General features: G+C 31.1%; 2 protein-coding genes across 3 annotated transcripts; one reads left to right on the top strand and one right to left on the bottom strand.

Annotated features, from left to right (window-relative positions):
• Positions 1-2,718: 2,718 nt before the first annotated feature.
• On the top strand, positions 2,719-4,540 carry LOC120279508 (probable N-acetyltransferase HLS1). The gene is made up of 3 exons (XM_039286440.1): positions 2,719-2,965; positions 3,091-3,251; positions 3,607-4,540. The coding sequence occupies exons 1-3, from the start codon at positions 2,732-2,734 to the stop codon at positions 4,499-4,501; spliced, it is 1,290 nt and encodes a 429-aa protein (XP_039142374.1). The 5' UTR covers positions 2,719-2,731; the 3' UTR covers positions 4,502-4,540.
• A 4,397-nt stretch (positions 4,541-8,937) lies between these two features.
• LOC120279362 (ubiquitin-NEDD8-like protein RUB2) lies at positions 8,938-16,445 on the bottom strand. 2 transcript variants are annotated; one of them, XR_005541884.1, is made up of 5 exons: positions 16,240-16,445; positions 10,408-10,667; positions 9,602-9,813; positions 9,293-9,463; positions 8,938-9,152 (listed from the first exon to the last, which is right to left on the bottom strand). XR_005541884.1 is itself a non-coding variant. In XM_039286288.1 (3 exons), the coding sequence occupies exons 1-3, from the start codon at positions 16,330-16,332 to the stop codon at positions 9,699-9,701; spliced, it is 468 nt and encodes a 155-aa protein (XP_039142222.1). In that variant the 5' UTR covers positions 16,333-16,445; the 3' UTR covers positions 9,561-9,698. The 2 variants fall into 2 exon arrangements, 1 of the variants encoding a protein (XP_039142222.1); XM_039286288.1 differs by lacking the exons at positions 8,938-9,152; positions 9,293-9,463 and having other exon boundaries at positions 9,561-9,813.
• Positions 16,446-17,251: the final 806 nt, after the last annotated feature.

The following is a 17,251-nucleotide window of genomic DNA, read 5'->3' as shown; positions in this document are numbered from 1 at the left end:
AATGTGAGTATAATAATAAAATTATTTCATAATAGTGAAATAAAGGTGGAAAAAACATATATAAAGTTATTATTTTTTTTTACAAAATATAGAGAAGCCATGTATTAAAGCTTGGATATATAGGTGATAGAGTTACTACCTCAACACGTCTGTGCTTTTATTTTGTGTGAACTGAGGTTTGAATATGTCTCCTTAATAAGGACATAGATGCTTTATGTAGTACACTCGGTACTAATAGATTAAGAGGTTATTAGGACGTACATATAGTAGTCACCTATGTTTCTCTTATGCGACGAAGTATATGAAGATAATAGAGATTTAATAACATTCCAAAAACTAAACATTACGCATTCTCACCCAATGATGGAAATCTACACCAAACATGAACTTAGGGTTTGGAGGAGTGAGATCATGCTTCACTAATTATTAGAAAATTATTTATTTCATATATGTGTGCATTGGTATTTTTTTTATGAAACGTAGGCAAGCCACATGTCAGAGATATGTACAAACATGGAGTTAATAATCGAACGCATATGCGCCCTCACCCTATGTGAAATGAGGTTCGACTTGTCTTTTCAATATGATACTAATACTCTACACAAAGGATCTAATGCCAATAGACTAAGAGTTTGTTAGCATGTGTGCATATATATATATATATATATAATATTTCATGAATTTATTCTTTATATTAATTTAAAATTTCTATTGTGCATGCTATCTATCAGTTGAAATTTGAACTTCGTAAAGGCCAAAGTTTTGATGAATGATATTTGATTTATTGAGACATCTTTTCATGATCAAATTTTCTTTGGTTATACTTTAATGCTCATAAATGTCTGTCATTGATAACTAAAAATCCTTAATTTGAAATTTGGGCACTTAAACCCGTGCTTTTTTATGAAAGTTAGATGCAAATTAATAAATTTTAGAATTACTAATTAGGAGGAAGAAAATGTCTAGGTTACAAGCATAAAGGTTAATTATTTAATGAGTAAATTTCATATGTTTTTGTTGAACTTTTGGAGGAGAAAACAACCCAAATTTTTATATTTCAATCATTAATCTAAACATATATATATATATATATATATATAAGTATAGAATTAATATAAGGAGGACTCATTAAACCCAACTAAAAACAATATATATACATTATAACATTCATTACCATAACCAATAATCCATAACCCTAATTAGAATCCCTATTATTTTTAATACTTCAATAATCAATCTAAACCTATTTATTTTAGTTTAGAATTATAATAAGTCAATCCAAACTAAAAACAATATATATATATATATATATCTATCCACACACATGCATATATATGATACGTCAATAAAAAAAGTGTTCTCGATCTATTTATGTTTATCGATGACCGATTATTCACATATTATATGAATGGTCAAGAATTGCAAACCTTGTACCAAGAATTACTAAATAATTAATTAAAAATTATGAGTTTTCATGAACATGCAAATTCATATGAGATAAGTACAAATTCTTAATTTCATATATTTAAAATATATATATATGAAGTCCAAAGTTTGAAGCCTACTCTCCACCAAAGAAGTTCAATATCACAAGCATGCAAATCATCTCAAATCAATAAACTTCAATCTAATAGAACACAACATCACACAAACAACACAAACATCAATATGTCAAATCAAAATTGAGATGTGATATGTCCAAATCTAAAAAACCCTAATTAAACCCTCCCAAGATATGAAAGAAACAAAGGAAATAGTTGAGAAACTCTTACTGGCTCTTCCTTCCTGATTACTTTCTCTAACCTTTTCCCAAAAAAAGCTTTGGGCCAACATCCTTGAAAAGGATGTTGCACAAGAATTGAGAAACTAATTATGCTAACTAACCAAAGTTTTCCATGCTAAAACAATGTATAAGCACACTTCACTATTCAGTCGGCTAATGGTGCCAAATTTCTCTTTGTGAACTAGACTTGATTGATCTTGATTGGTCACCTTAATGTGTCCTTCCTGAGTGTGTGTAGTACTTAGTGTTTCTTTTGAGAATATGAAGTTTAAGAGATGATGGAAATTAGATTAATGCACTTTTTTATCATCTATCACAAAGTGGGTGGTTGGAGTGGGGTAAGATGTGCTATCTTAGAACACCAATTGGTTAGATAAAAAGGACTTTTCATATATAATTGATACTCTTATATTTAAACAAACTAGCCATCATATATATATATATATATTATAATTTAAGTTAATTAATCACCATTACAAAGTGTTTAATTAGTGTTTATAAGGTATCAAATCTACAAGAATTATAATAATGGCATTACCTATCAAATTAGATATATTTTTATTACTTCTTTGTCTAGCTAATAATATTTTGAGTATCCCATGAGTGTGTGTAATTAAACAAAAGAAATTAAGGTAAGAAGCAATGTGATCTAATTAAATGTTATTTTTGTATAGTATAAGTTGGTCTCTTTTGTATATAAGAGCATAGATTCTAGCAAAGAGTAAGTTAATACAAAAATGAGGGGCTTAATGATAATGATATTTATTAAGGGTACTTTAGTAAACAAAAACATTCCTTATCATTAGAACAAATCTATATTAGTTTATCAATCTAACAACCACAATGAGAATACAGTACTGCTATCCCTACATCACCACTATAAATATTCCACTAGTTTCAGTTCACAACAAGCACAAGTGAAAGATAAAGAAAGAGAGAAAGAGAGAGATGGTGTGGAAGGAGGAAGAGGAGGAGGAGATGATAAGAGTGAGGGAGTATGACAAGGATAAGGACCTTTGGAAAGTGGAGGAGATGGAGAGGAGGTGTGAGATAGGTCATAGTGGCACTGAAACATCATCGAAGAAGTCGACGAAGAAGAAGAAGAAGAGCATGAAGCTCTTTGTAGACCTCTTGGGTGATCCCATGAGCAGAGTTAGACACACTCCCCTTCATGTCATGCTGGTAATAAAATTACCCATATATAAAAACATCATTCAACTTAATTAATTACAACCTTATAATCATATATATATATAAATAGCTTAATCTTATTATATGTATATATGTTTGTGTGTATATATACATAGGTGGCAGAGTATGGGGAGAAAGAGAAGGAGAAGAAGGAGATAGTTGGAGTTATAAGAGCATGCATTAAGATGGTGACTAGAGGGATGAAACCAGTGAATGAGCATCCAATATATGCAAAGGTTGCTTATATTCTTGGCCTAAGAGTCTCCACATCTCATAGGTTTGCATTTCTTTTCCATCCATAATCTAATCTATATTCCATACTATTTCTTATTGCAAATCCTACACTTCCCCACTCTTTTTTTCTTCCCCCTTCTTTTTCAGTATATCTTTATTCTTTCCCAATTTACTTAGTTTTTGCCTGTTATTTTCCATTAAATTAAGCCGCCTTTATATATTCAATAAGAGAATTTCCAATTCCACCATACCAAAAGTAAAAAAGTTACTTTGAGACTAATGCCCTCTCTCCCTCCAACCTAAAAATATATATATATATATATATACACACACACACAAAATAACAACAACTAGAACTAAATATTACATACTCATATGTTATAATAAAACTTTGGCAGGAGGAATGGAATAGGAACAAAGCTAGTAGAAGAAGTGGAATCATGGTGCCGGAAAAACGGAGCCGAGTACTCATACATGGCGACGGAGAGATCGAACACGGCCTCACTTAACCTCTTCACAAAGAAATTCTCATACACACACTTCCGGTCTCCGGCAATGCTAGTCCATCCAGTTCATCACCACACACTCCCACTCCCACTCCACCACCACTCCCTCTCCATCTTCCACCTCCCACCATCCTTAGCAACCTCACTTTACAACCAAATCTTCAAAACAAACTCAGAGTTCTACCCTTCAGACATCTTCTCAGTGTTATCAAATCCATTAACAATCACTACACTGATTGCTTTGCCAGCTTCGGACGTTGCATGGCAGCCATGCAGTGTTTTACGTGGGATTTTACCAAAGAGTTATGCTGTGCTTAGTCTTTGGAACAGCGCCGGAGTTTTCAGGATGAGGGTCGCCGGAGCGCCGGCGTTGGCCAAGGCGGTGCTGGGGGTGGCGAGGGCGTTGGATGAGAGAGCGCCGTGGATGAGGTTACCGGCGTTGAAGGATGTTTTCCGGCCGTTTGGGGTTTACTTCATGTATGGACTACATATGGAAGGGGAAGGTGGGGCCCGGTTGATGACGTCATTGTGCAGGGTGGCCCACAATATTGCCAGCAAGGATGAAGGGTGTGCTGCCATCGTGGCAGAGGTGGGTCCGGGGGACCCAGTTAGGGTGGCAGTGCCACGTTGGAGGAGGTTTTCTTGTGAAGAGGATGTGTGGTGTGTGAAGAGACTTGGTGGTGATGGGGAGAAGAGAAGGAACGGTGGAGATGATGATGGGGTTGATAATTGGGTTAAATCTCCACCGTCCACTGATGTCATTTTTGTTGATCCAAGGGAGTTTTGAATGTTATTGTTGTTAATGTTATTATTATTTAGTTTTTTTTAAAATTTTTATTTTATTTTATAATCTTTAGTGAAATAATAATAATAATAAATAAATAAATAAGATTATATAAATAACCAAGTTCTTTCAAAGTGATTAAGGCTTTCAGCCACCTTAAAAACCACTAATTATGAGAAGTTATCCTCTAATAAAGATCCCGGTATTTTGCTAAGAAAACATAACTCTTTAAAAAAAGATTAAAAACATAAGAGTATCGAAAAATCAATAAATATATATTTCATTGTTTTATAAGATGACAAATGTCCACCCTATAAATTATGTCAAGACAAATAATACACTAATTATGATAGCTTAATTCGTTATATGTTTGACTATGTGTGTATTTTATTTTATTTATTTATTAAAATTTTTGTGGCAAAGAAGAGATGAGAAGAAAATAAAGTTGAGAAGCATAGCCGAAATGTTTGACCAGCCAAACAAATCATGGAAATTTAGTATTTTTATATATTTATATATAAGAAAAATGACCTATGTCTTTAGTTTATATAATATGAGATATATTTTATTTTAATTTTGGATTCTCATATAGTTTATTAGAAATGAAAAAAAAAATGTTCTAAAGTTATTAAAATATTTTATTTTTATTTTTATTTCTGAAGTCCTAATTTTATTAATTGAAGGATGTAATTTTAAATTTTTCAATAGTTTGTTATTAACTCCTTGATATGACGGTCCCAGACTTCCAGAGATATAAGGACAAAATCACTTGGTTTTTATTTCTCTATATTATATTAAAAAAATATATGTAATAATAAATATAAAAAAATTGATATTTTTTTGCAATTATTCCATTCATGCGGACTATCCAACGGGCAACAACCACATTAACAACCAATACAAGTTTCATTAAAAAAATCAATATTATATTCAAAATATAACAAATATAAAAATTCAAAATTCAATCAGCTAAAACTAGAAACTCCAAATCAAAGACAAATTACCAATTTTTTTAATATCATTAAATATAATTTTTTTTTTTTTTAAAAAAAAGCAAATAGAACCAAAAAGTGAGTGCTAATTGGGGTAAACCCAATGGTCTTTACTATGTTTGACCAAAAAATGAATACTAATGCAAGGACACTGCTCTCCCTTATCCATATATTAAAATAAATTTTTTAAAAAAAATAAAAATAATAAAAAATAAGTACTAAAAAACACATTGTGTAGCATGGAAATTGGAGCCTATCACTTAAGAAGAAGTATAAAGGATGGTACTAGTGTACTACCTAGAAAAATATAAAAATAAAATAAATAAAAACTAAATAGTAAAGTTATGATCTTTGCTTGTGAGTTCATCACGCTTGGATGGCAAAGAAAACCTTTCTTTCTCTTTATGGATGGCAAAGAATCTTTCTCTTTTGAGTTGTATTTGCAACAAATCTTAATTAACAATTCAATGTTTATCCAAACCTTGTCCTTAATTTCTTATTTATGAACTTTATTTGTGACTAATATTTTTCTTATTGTTTGTTTGTAATAATGGTAGTAGATTATAAAGATTTGTTTTATTTAAAAAAATTCATGTTTATAATATCTTCATAACAGCTTAACTATCGACTACCACTATCTAAAATGATGATCTTTCTCTTTTCTCATCTGGACTTAGGATCGGTCATAACAGTTGTTAGTCAGCGGTTAACTGTCTAATACGGTGAAAAAGGCTCTATAATAAAAAATATTTTTTAATTAAATAATTCATATCAAGACACCTCCATGTGTGGCTTATTTTTAATTAATAAATTATGATTTTTTTAATTAAAAAATAATTCCTTTTAGGCAGGTATCTCTTTCTCTCTAGAATGGTGGAGGTGGAGGAACTCTCAGAAGATAATAATTAAAATGATAACTTTGTTGTTCTTGTTGTCTCTTCATAGCTATTTGGATTTAGCTTTTATTGTATTTTGTCTGCCACCTTATCCATTAATATTTATATATAAAGATTAAAGAGATATATGCATTGATGTTGTCTAGGGACATCTTTTTTTACCTATTTTATAAGTTAAAAAAAATATATTAATTTCTTTTTGCAAATCTCTATTTATTTATTTTTTGTCATCTAATGATAAGCACTAGACCTTTAGTTCAAATGTTCACACTAATTGTGTTTAAGAGATGGTAACCATCCTTGTCTAATTCCTAATCAAATATTTCTTGTAAAAATTTAATATCAAAGTCACTTTCAAAACAAATAACATGAAATTTCCAAAGTTGCAAGTGATACACAAACATCTTCCTATTTGTGTGGCATGTTTTAATATATGCATATTTCCAAAAAAATAAAAATAAAAAATAATATATAACATGAACACCTGCTTTTGTCAATACATAATTTGCATGAAGATCTCATAAATAAATTAAAACTTACCTCTTGCATGATTTAATAGAGAACATTATAAAATTATTAGCAAAACAAGATTAACCGATTTGTTTGGATTGTAAAGACAATAACACGTGATTCAACATATAAAACACATTATTATTATTATTATTATTATTATTATTATTATTAGTTTCTTTTAATCACAAACTGAATGAAGCTTACTAAAGCATTGCTTAATTAATAACCATACTTAAAGATATCATAGGTTTATTAAAGAAAAACTCATAAATAAATAAATAAATAAAATAATATAAAAGACTAAAAAGCTAACATTTCCTCTATTCTCTCCAAATGTTTAGGTGAAAAGCAAGGAATTAGAATCACTTTGTAGTATTCCCAAAATAATAAAAGAAACATTATATGGTGCATGGCAAACTAAGTTGGAGGATTCCCTTCAGGGAAACCCTAAATCTAGAACATTACTGTTATATAATATTAAAATCATTATTATTATTATTATTATTATTATTATTATTATTATTATTATTATTATTATTATTATACTAAATCAAGGGAAGCTTCCAATGTGTGATATATTAAACATATTGAATATTATCTAATCTTTGTTTTTTTTCTTTTAAAGAGGATTTTTAAGGATAAATTAAGGGTTTACTTAAGCTTTCAAAACTCTTTAATGCAAGTTGTTTTTCTAACTTTTAGTATTCAAAAGAGATAAGAGTTTTGAAATAAATAAATAAAAAGAAAAGGCATGAAAAATGATGCAATGAAAAGGAAATGTATATTAATGTAAACATATGATCCATTCAGCAAATCACATGAAAAAATCACTTTCCTATCTTTAAGTGAAAGATAATATGAATTAGAGCCCATTATATATAACTCCAATAATGGGCAAAGAAAGAAAGGTTGAAAGCTTTTGGACAAAAAGAGAACAAAAGACTAAAAAGACAGAGAAAGAAAGCCATGTGTGTATGCTTTTTAAACTATAAAGACCAAAATCAAGGCTTTCTTATCTTCTTTAACCTCTTGTATCTTGATACGTGTCTAATTCCAAATAAAACTTAGTTTAAAACCATTCATTAAAGCTAATTATTTCTCTAAACACATGGGCAGTGAAGGACAAGAATTATTGGATGGCATGGGTATCTTATATAAAGGAAGAACAAAAGGATCATTGAAATAATGATTCAAAGTTTTAAACTAAGTTATATTTATAAAATTATATATATATATATATATTGAGAATTGATGCTTTCCTTCATGTTTAGGATTAGTCTTTCTGATGTCTTTGTCTTTGGATTTGGATCACTCCTGACCATATATATAATTGACAAACAAATTTAAGAATTGAATCTTTTATGTGCTATATTTTCATTGGTATCATCGCTGTAACCAACTGATTTTGTGCTCATTATTCTCATTTATAATTGTTGACAGGTTCTTTGGTTCTTAGCAAAATATCAAAGATCTCCATTTTTAAAAATTTTTGCTAAAAGATACTGTCACCTAACAGCAAACTTTATGGCATTCTTAAAAAAAAAAAAAAAGGTAATTCTTACGGTTCCTGTAATTTTCAAAATGTAACCTTTTAATCATTGTATTTTTTTCTACTCCTTTCAGCTCCCTATATTATCTCAAATGTGCTCAATTGGTCCAATTCGAGACGGCCGTCATGTTTGCCGTCTATTTATGCTGACGTGGCCAATGTAAAGAAAGCCACATGTCGGCCATGTCAGTATACGTGATGGCCATTTTGAACTGGATCAATTGGACACATTTGAAATAGTATAAAGACCTGAAATGAGTGAGAAAAAAATACAAGGATTAAAAGATTACGTTTTGAAATATAAAGCGACTGTACAGAGAATTATACCTTCTAAAAAACATATTATAATTACTAAATAGAAAGGCAAAGGACCTAATTCACTCTATTTCTTATCTATTATATACCCAAAAAAAAAATCATATATAGACAGTAGATAATAAAAATGCATTGTGGTTTAATCAATGAACTACGAAGCGTTCTGCAAAGGTTCCTAACGCAATAAAAATGCATTGTGGTTAATCATGAGAGTAAAACAAATTTCTTTTTCCCATGAAAATAATGAGAAGCAATATTTTTATTCATACAGAAAAGCAGTAAAAGATGCATAGATTTGGTGACAAGGATGGAAGAGAGAGTACCTTTTTCACTTGTTTTGATATCCCCAGAATCAAACGCAGCCAAAATTGATGGCCCAGGCCACTCATCTACATCAGAAAGAGAACAAAAATCATTAAAAGTAGGCTGCAAGAAGATGACAAGAAGGACATTACCAATGCTTCATCATGATACAAAAGAAAAATTATAACCAAAAATAGCTAAAACCAGGAGAAGGAAGGATGAAAACCTGAATGCAGACAACTAGACTGAACAATGGCTGTTTACATGACAATTTTTGTACGGCCAGACAATGACTGTGGTGAGTGCAACTCCCGTTTGGATGTATAGATTTGGATGTATTGATCTCCTGCTATGCTTTCAAGATGATGTCTCCTCACATGCCTAACAGGGCAATTACCTGCAGCATGTTTCAAGGCACAAGAAGCTCATGCCAGGCAAACGGCCCAAATCAACCAGAGTTTTCTTTTCTTTTTTTTTTTTTAATCCCTGGATCATTGATGAACAATTGAATGGAAATTTCATAAAAATTAAATACCCAGCAGAATGTTTGAGCAAGTTTGCACACTTTCATGTTGGTTCTTGTTTCTGAGTTAAGCTAATAGTTTTTGAAAACCAAATTGAAATCTGGAAGTTCAATTCCAGCAACCACCACGCAGAGCAAGCACAAGGTGAAGAACGGAACCACCCTCGATGTTGTAATCCTTAGCGGTCTTGTCATCGCTTAGCTGCTTACCAGCGTAAATAAGTCTGCACAAGAAAAAAAGTAAAAAATTGAAAAAATGTATATATATATATATATATAAACTTAAAATCCTACTCTAACAATTACAACATTAATCTTGTTTATTCAGGATACCGACACACAAGAGAAGGTAAACAACCAAAGGCCCGCTAATGACTCTTGACAGTCTGACACTAGCTCAAATCATTCTGAAGAAAAAAGTTAAAGGAAGAAACAGACTCATCAAGAGCACTGTTCCTGAACTGAAGTTAAATAAATTTATTGAATAAGAATGGATATAAAAACAATCTTCCAATTTATAAATCTTAAGTTTTTAACAAGCGTATTCTATCTGAATTCATTGCTTGACTATGGTTATTTTAATGATTTGCTAAGAGAGAAGAAACATTTAATGTATTGCAGAAACACAAAGCTACATAGAACACGATATATTGTAAACATAACTAGGAGAAAGCTGCATGCATTAAAACAAAAATAATTTTTTCAGTGGAGAGAGAAGCATATGAAAGACCCCACCAACTGATTTTACATAAAACTCACAAATAACACAGTTGAGAAGATGTGAACTTAGGTTAAAGAAAAAATAAAATAAAATATACCTCTGCTGCACAGGTGGAATGCCTTCTTTCTCCTCCACACGCTCCTTGATCCTCTCAATTGAATCAATAGGTTCAATGTCGATTTCAATCTCCTTTCCAGTAAGAGTCTTCACCTTGATCATTGTTCCACCTCTTAGCCTCAAAACTAGATGGAGTGTTGACTCCTTCTGGATGTTGTAATCAGCTAGGGTTCGTCCATCTTCTAATTGTTTACCAGCAAAAATCAATCTCTGTTGATCTGGAGGTATGCCCTCCTTGTCCTGCAGAATCAAATGTCCACATTTTTAGCAACTACAAAAGTTACTCCAGCTGAAAAAGTACCATTAATTTCCTATAAAAAATAGGCCTTTTTCTAAATTTCCTGATAAAAGTAAGACTTCATGCTTATAAAAGAACATTCTTTTCCTGCTGAAAGTGTTAAATTATTTAATTAAATCCATCTATCTAGCCTCAAGAAAATTGTCCAATGTCCAAACAAATTAGCAACATGGCTAATGATGATGAGCGTTTCCACAAGAACTAATGCAGATGGTGCAATCAAAAGCACAAGCTAATAAAAAATCAATACAGTAGTTAGAGAATTCAAGCATACTCAACTAAAATATTTCATGAATTTCCCTAAGTGGTCTCCACCAAAGAAGGAAAACAGAAAAGAAACCTCAAAGAAAGGTAGATTGTACAGAGTCTGAGCCAGCATTGAGGAAAAATCTAATGTCATTCATTTTCACGAATACTTCTGCCAAACACTAACTACTCAAGAAAAGTATTTTTTTTTCATTTTTTTTAATAATTTATTTATTTATTTATTTTGCATATATATAGCCTTGGAATACAAGGCATCACAAATATAGTGCAGACTTTTCTTTAAACGCATATCTTTGAACAAAAAAAAAAAGAGAGAGAGATTTCTGTACATATTTTCTCGTCGTAATAATATTTCTGCTTGCCATCTAAAATTAACAAAAAGTTGCATTTAAGAATGAACAAATCCAAGAATGCATTCAGAGACATAGTAGCACTAATTTTCATAAAGATGAGCTCCCGGGTAGAAATGATCAAAAGGAAATTAACAAATTTGACCCTCAAGTATCCATTGATCATATTAGACAAGGTTGACAATTTTTTTCTGGTAAACTTACATCTAAAACGCCAAACTGTGAAAGAACTCAGGGGAAGAAAGGGTAAGTTCAGACTTTATTTAGATTTGACAGAGATAAGTTGAGAAAATCATTGAAAAATAAGAATGCAAATGAAAATTAGTTAGCCCATTCAAGATAATGGATTCTAAGGTACGTAAGAGGATTCTAGAAAGCAATAATAATTGTGCAAATGCAAACCTTCATGGAAGAAAATCCAAATATTCCAGGTTATGGAGGTGTATCTACACAAAAACCAAAAGGAGCAAAAGAAAGAGCTCATGGTCGAGTTCTTTCATGTTTTTCAAAATATGTGAGTTAAAAGGATACTCAAAAGAAAAATTCAAAAGGCTTTCTAGGTGATTCAACAAGATGTTCAGTGATTCTGTTTTTCCTACAAATGTCGAAGCAACAACATCTAATGAATGTTGGCCCATTTCAAGAATGATTGTCAAAGATCTACTAGAGTGTTTACATTAAACTTCAAGGTCATCACCATAATTGCTAAATTTGAGAATGCTTTGGTTGCTAATCTAAATTTCTAAAAGATAATTCTTATGACATTTAAGGTACAAGCATCTAAATTTTCATGGGACTTAGATCTTTGTGCAACAAGAAAATTTGATAGCCATGTCTTCAAGCAAATATGATGATTATATATGCAAAGGTATTCATGAAAAATAAGAAAGAGTGCCACTTCCATTTTGAAAAAGCATGGGAAGCAGCAAGACCACTTCAGTTGATACATGTTACATATTCATTTTATTGTACATTGATGGCTGTAGTATGAAGTATTAGGCGTATTTCATTAAGAAAAAACCTAAATGCTCTCAAATTTTTTGATATTCAAAGCTTCTCTTGAAAAGCAATGCTCATGTTGAGAACAGAATGGCTTGGAGAATTTTTCTCAAATGAATTTGTTAAGAATTAATAGCATAATAGAAAATTGGTGTGGCAAAGAGAAAAATCAAACTATTATAGAAATGGCAAGAAGCATTTTAAAGGCAACAAATCTTCCAAATTCTTTATAGGATGAAGTGAAGTAACTTCAATTTTATCTTCTTAATAGATCACCCAAGAAGGTAGCTTGGAATCAAACTCCATATGAAGCTCGGTGCGGCATACAAAGTGCAAGTGATTTAAAAGCATGTGGTTGCATTACATATGCTTAAGTTGATCCTAAAATTTCGGCAAAAATTGGATCGTAAAAATGTTTAATGCATATTTATAGGGTTCCTTGATGAAACAAATGGCTACTGTCTTTATATTGTGTCAGTAAGAAATTGTATACCATAGAGACATTATTTTTTTAAGAAAAAACTTATTGGAATTGGAATGAGAATGCATGTAAAAAATGAAGATAAAATAGAGTGGTCTCAATTATCCAATGTGGAGCATTTGGAAACACCTCCAATGTTTTCCCTTTCATAGTCCTCACGCAACATAGATTGGCAAGCCAAATATGTCCATATATTTGGTTCTTTAAATGATAATCTAGTAAGAAAAGAGAGAGATTTGCAAGATATTTATACATCTTGTGACTTTGCTCCTTTAGCAAAACCCACACGTTTCAAAAAAACTATTGAAAGGAACAATGAAAGCATGCTATGGAAGACAAGATTTCAGAAATAGAAAGAAATTAAACATTGACATTGGTTGATTTACATGAAGGCGAGGATGCTATTGGCTTAAAGTGGATTAAATGTATTTGACACCCACTTAGCCTCATATTGTGGTTGCAATGATCTAAGTTTCAAGATTCATGCACAAGCCAAAATGTAATTATCATGGTAACCAAAAAGAGTTCAGAATTACATTTATGGAACAAACAATTATTAAGTTTGGTATTCTCATACTACTAACATTAAATTGTTCAGTTTTTATGATAGTGAATGGATAGGTTCTTGGGATGATCGGAAAAGCACAAATATCATTTGTTCAACCTTGATTATGGAGTTATTACTTGAACTTCAAAGAAGCAACCATTGCGCTGTCATCATCAAAAGAAGAATATATTGCAGCCACACCCTTACATACTGTTTGGATCCAAAAGTAGAAGGGAAAGTAAAGAAAGGGAAGAGGAGGGAAAGGAAGGAAAAGTAAGGGAAAGGAAAGGAAGGGTTGAACCCTTGTTTGGACAATCAAATTTTATGGAAGAAAGGGAGAGGATGGTTAGTTGATAAATCTTGTTTGGTCAAGGAGAGAAAACGAAAGGAAATGATATATAACAATATGATTTACTAATTATATCCTTACTATCATATAAAAAAATTACTTTATTTCTATTTAAACACATATATTATCAATATCTCAAACAAATTCACACTTTAACCAGGTATTTTTATAAATATTGAAATTATTAGTCTAGAATTGCGGGCATTGTATGATTTTTTTCCATATCAATTGTTATCATTGAGATTCATGAATAATTCAAATTAGCATTTAGAGATTGATCTTACTTCTATTTTTACCTCCTAAAAAAAAAAAACAAATCATTAAAGTATTTCTATTTGGAATTGTGTTAGGTCTAATTCCTATTACTTTAGTATGATTATTTGTAACTACATATTTATGATATAGACGCAATGATCAGAAATTTTGTGCATTAACAAGCAAAACAAAAACCCTAACATATGAGAACGACGGAATGTTGACCATAAACAATTAAAAACACATAATAACAAAAACAATATAATAATGAAAGCTTAGAAAGAAGAAGTCTAGTGATATAGTAATGTTCAAAGACAATATGGATATGTGATCTACATTAATAAGTAGAGAGAGAAAAATCAAAAACACAAGATCAAATCGATGCAAGATATATGAAATTAACAAAAAGGATTTGAATCAATAGTCAAAAATAAGGTGCAAGAATCAGGCTTTTTAGACAAGATTGGTGCTGGATGAACCCTTGATTACAATAAAATTATATTAAAAAAAGTGAAATAAGAACTTTATAAAGTGTTATATAATTAATTTAAAAAAAGTCAACGGTATTAAGGTAATAAGGTCTTTTAAAAATTATAAAAATTTTACGAGGTTCTCCCTCTCTCGAAACCCTAAATTGGGGGGCTAGGAAAAGTGAGGTTTTAGAGAGTTTCGAAGCATTAGAGTTAACTCTTCCTTTCCCTTTATTAAATTAAAAAAAAATTATACAATGGAATTGCTAACTTTGACCCTCTGAAAACCTTCCCTTTCCTTTCCCTCCTCAGCCCTTAATCCAAACATAGCGTTAACTTATCAAGCAACATGGGTGTGCCAAATGCTTGAAGATCTTCATCATTCTCAAGTGGATGTTACGACCATCATTTGTGACAACATGATATTCATTCTAATGGCAAAAAATTCTAGTTGGTTAACATAGAAGCCTTAATTACATTGGCATTCATCATCATTTCCTAAGAGATGCAGTTTTCCAAGGAGTAGTGGAGATGAAGTGATATCTCACAAGTCAGCAAATTCTATATTTTTTGACAAAAGTACAGCTACATAAGAAGTCCCCTAAATTTCAGAAAGTACCTTGGTGTTTATGATTTTGCATCAAGGGTGTTGAACAATGATGCAACAATAGGATAGTCTTAGTCATGCTGAATAAGTGAAATCCATGTGGTTAATGTTTCATGATTTTAGTATGTTAATCTAGTTGACATTTCCATGTTTTTAGCCAATCACTTTTTCATGTTTTTAGTACGTTAGCCTACCACTGCTTAACTGAATCCATTGCATCTAGCTTAATGGTTCATGCCTATATATGTAAGCATTTTGCTTGAACCAAACCATATTGCCCTTCCTAAAGTTACTCCAGCCATACTTTTTAGCATCTGATTATTAATCCACGACTAACTCCATCTTAATGCCCAATCAAGCACAACCTTTGAGACAAGCATTCATAAGCATTTGTTATTGAACAAGTTGGCTTTTATCAATACGTTCACAAGGCCAAAAACAATCATGACTAAACTCTTTAACTTAGGTTTTCTTTCTCACCTTTGTCTCTTAATTTGAGAACGAGAATGTTTTCCAGTGTCCTAATGATACACATTCATAAGAAAAACATCACATCTTTCCAAGTGTATGTATATATATATATATATTCAAACAAAACAAAAAGGACAAGATAGATACTCTGATCTAGTGGAAGCTTGTGCAGATTGCCATCATAATTAGAATGCGATTCAAGAAAAAATGACCTAATTTTGGTAGTCTGTAACAAAGATAAATTGAACACAATTTTGCTTATTTAGAAGTTAAACAGTGAATTATAAACTTAACCAAAAAATAAGAACAGACTCACAAGATAAACAATCACACATCTTGCTATTCAAATCTTATAAATACACAAACATCACAAATATAACATAAAAACAAAATGCAAGCTCTGATATCATCCTTCCACCAAATCATAGAAAAAAAAAGAGACCAACCAATAAATATCTGAAATCAAACATAACAAAAACAGAGAAACAATCAATAAAACCCCTTTCCCACAAACTGGAGTTCCCAACATCCATTAACACATTGATCCCGCAACAAGAATTATACCCCAAAACCCAAGCTCTCAGACAACACCATTGGCAACAAATCAATCAAAACAAACCTAAATTCACACTAAAATCAATTACAACCAACAAAACACAATAAGATAGATCAGATGAAGAAGAAACCCTAGATGGAAAGATAAGGAGGAGAAGTCGACCTGGATCTTGGACTTGACGATTTCGATTGTGTCGCTGCTCTCCACCTCAAGGGTGATAGTCTTACCAGTTAGGGTTTTCACGAATACCTGCATCTTCTCCTAGGGTTTCAAGCGAGCTTGAGGGATCGGAGAAGGAGGCCTTCAATGCCGTCTCTGCTGCCCTCGCCGCCTGCGCGCCGACTTCAAAACGAAGCCTCTTCACTCGTGGTGCTTAAATTTAAATTTAAATTTTTTATTTTTATTTTTTTTTATTTTTATTTTTTGAATTCAAAAGTTAAAAGAAAGAAAAAATTGAAGGAAAATGAGGGAAAAAAAAGGAAAATTGAATTCAGCCCTTTTTTTTTTAAATAGACAAATTTTATGGGAGGAAAGGAAAAGAGAGTTCTCTAATAAACTTTGTTGGGGAAGAGAAAAAAAGGATCTATAATAATATGATTTATCAATTATACCTTTATTATTAAATAAAAGATTACTTATTTCTATTTACAAATAAATTCACACTTTAAATAGATTTTTTTAATAAATATTAAAAGAATAGAATTATATTAAAATAAATTATTTTAGAGATGAATTAAGAAATAAAAAAACACAACATAAACAAACAGATAAAAAAAATAAGCAAACAAAAAAGAAATATATAAAAACAAAGACTTGTGATGTGTGTCATGTGAATACTTGATTAAAATAAAATTAGATTGAAAAAAGCGAAAGAAAAAAACTTATGAAGTGGTGTTATGTACTTAATTTAAAAAAATAAGGGTAATAAGATTTTTTAAAAAATTTTAAAATCTTTACGAGGTTCTCCCTCCTCGGCACCCCAAATCGGGGAGGGGGGTCAGGGGGTTTTGGAGGGTCAGAGTTAACCCTTCATTTTCTTTTGTTAAATTAAAAATATCAATCCAAACAAGGGAAGGGTCGACTTTGACCCTCCAAAACCCTCGCTTTACTTTACTTTCCCTCATCGACCCTCAATCTAAATATAGCACAAGGGGTTGTTTGGTTACCCTTATTT

The sequence above is a fragment of the Dioscorea cayenensis genome, chromosome 16 (assembly GCF_009730915.1).
Source record: "Dioscorea cayenensis subsp. rotundata cultivar TDr96_F1 chromosome 16, TDr96_F1_v2_PseudoChromosome.rev07_lg8_w22 25.fasta, whole genome shotgun sequence".
Lineage (NCBI taxonomy): Eukaryota > Viridiplantae > Streptophyta > Magnoliopsida > Dioscoreales > Dioscoreaceae > Dioscorea > Dioscorea cayenensis.
This window is presented reverse-complemented; position numbering and strand designations above follow the sequence as displayed.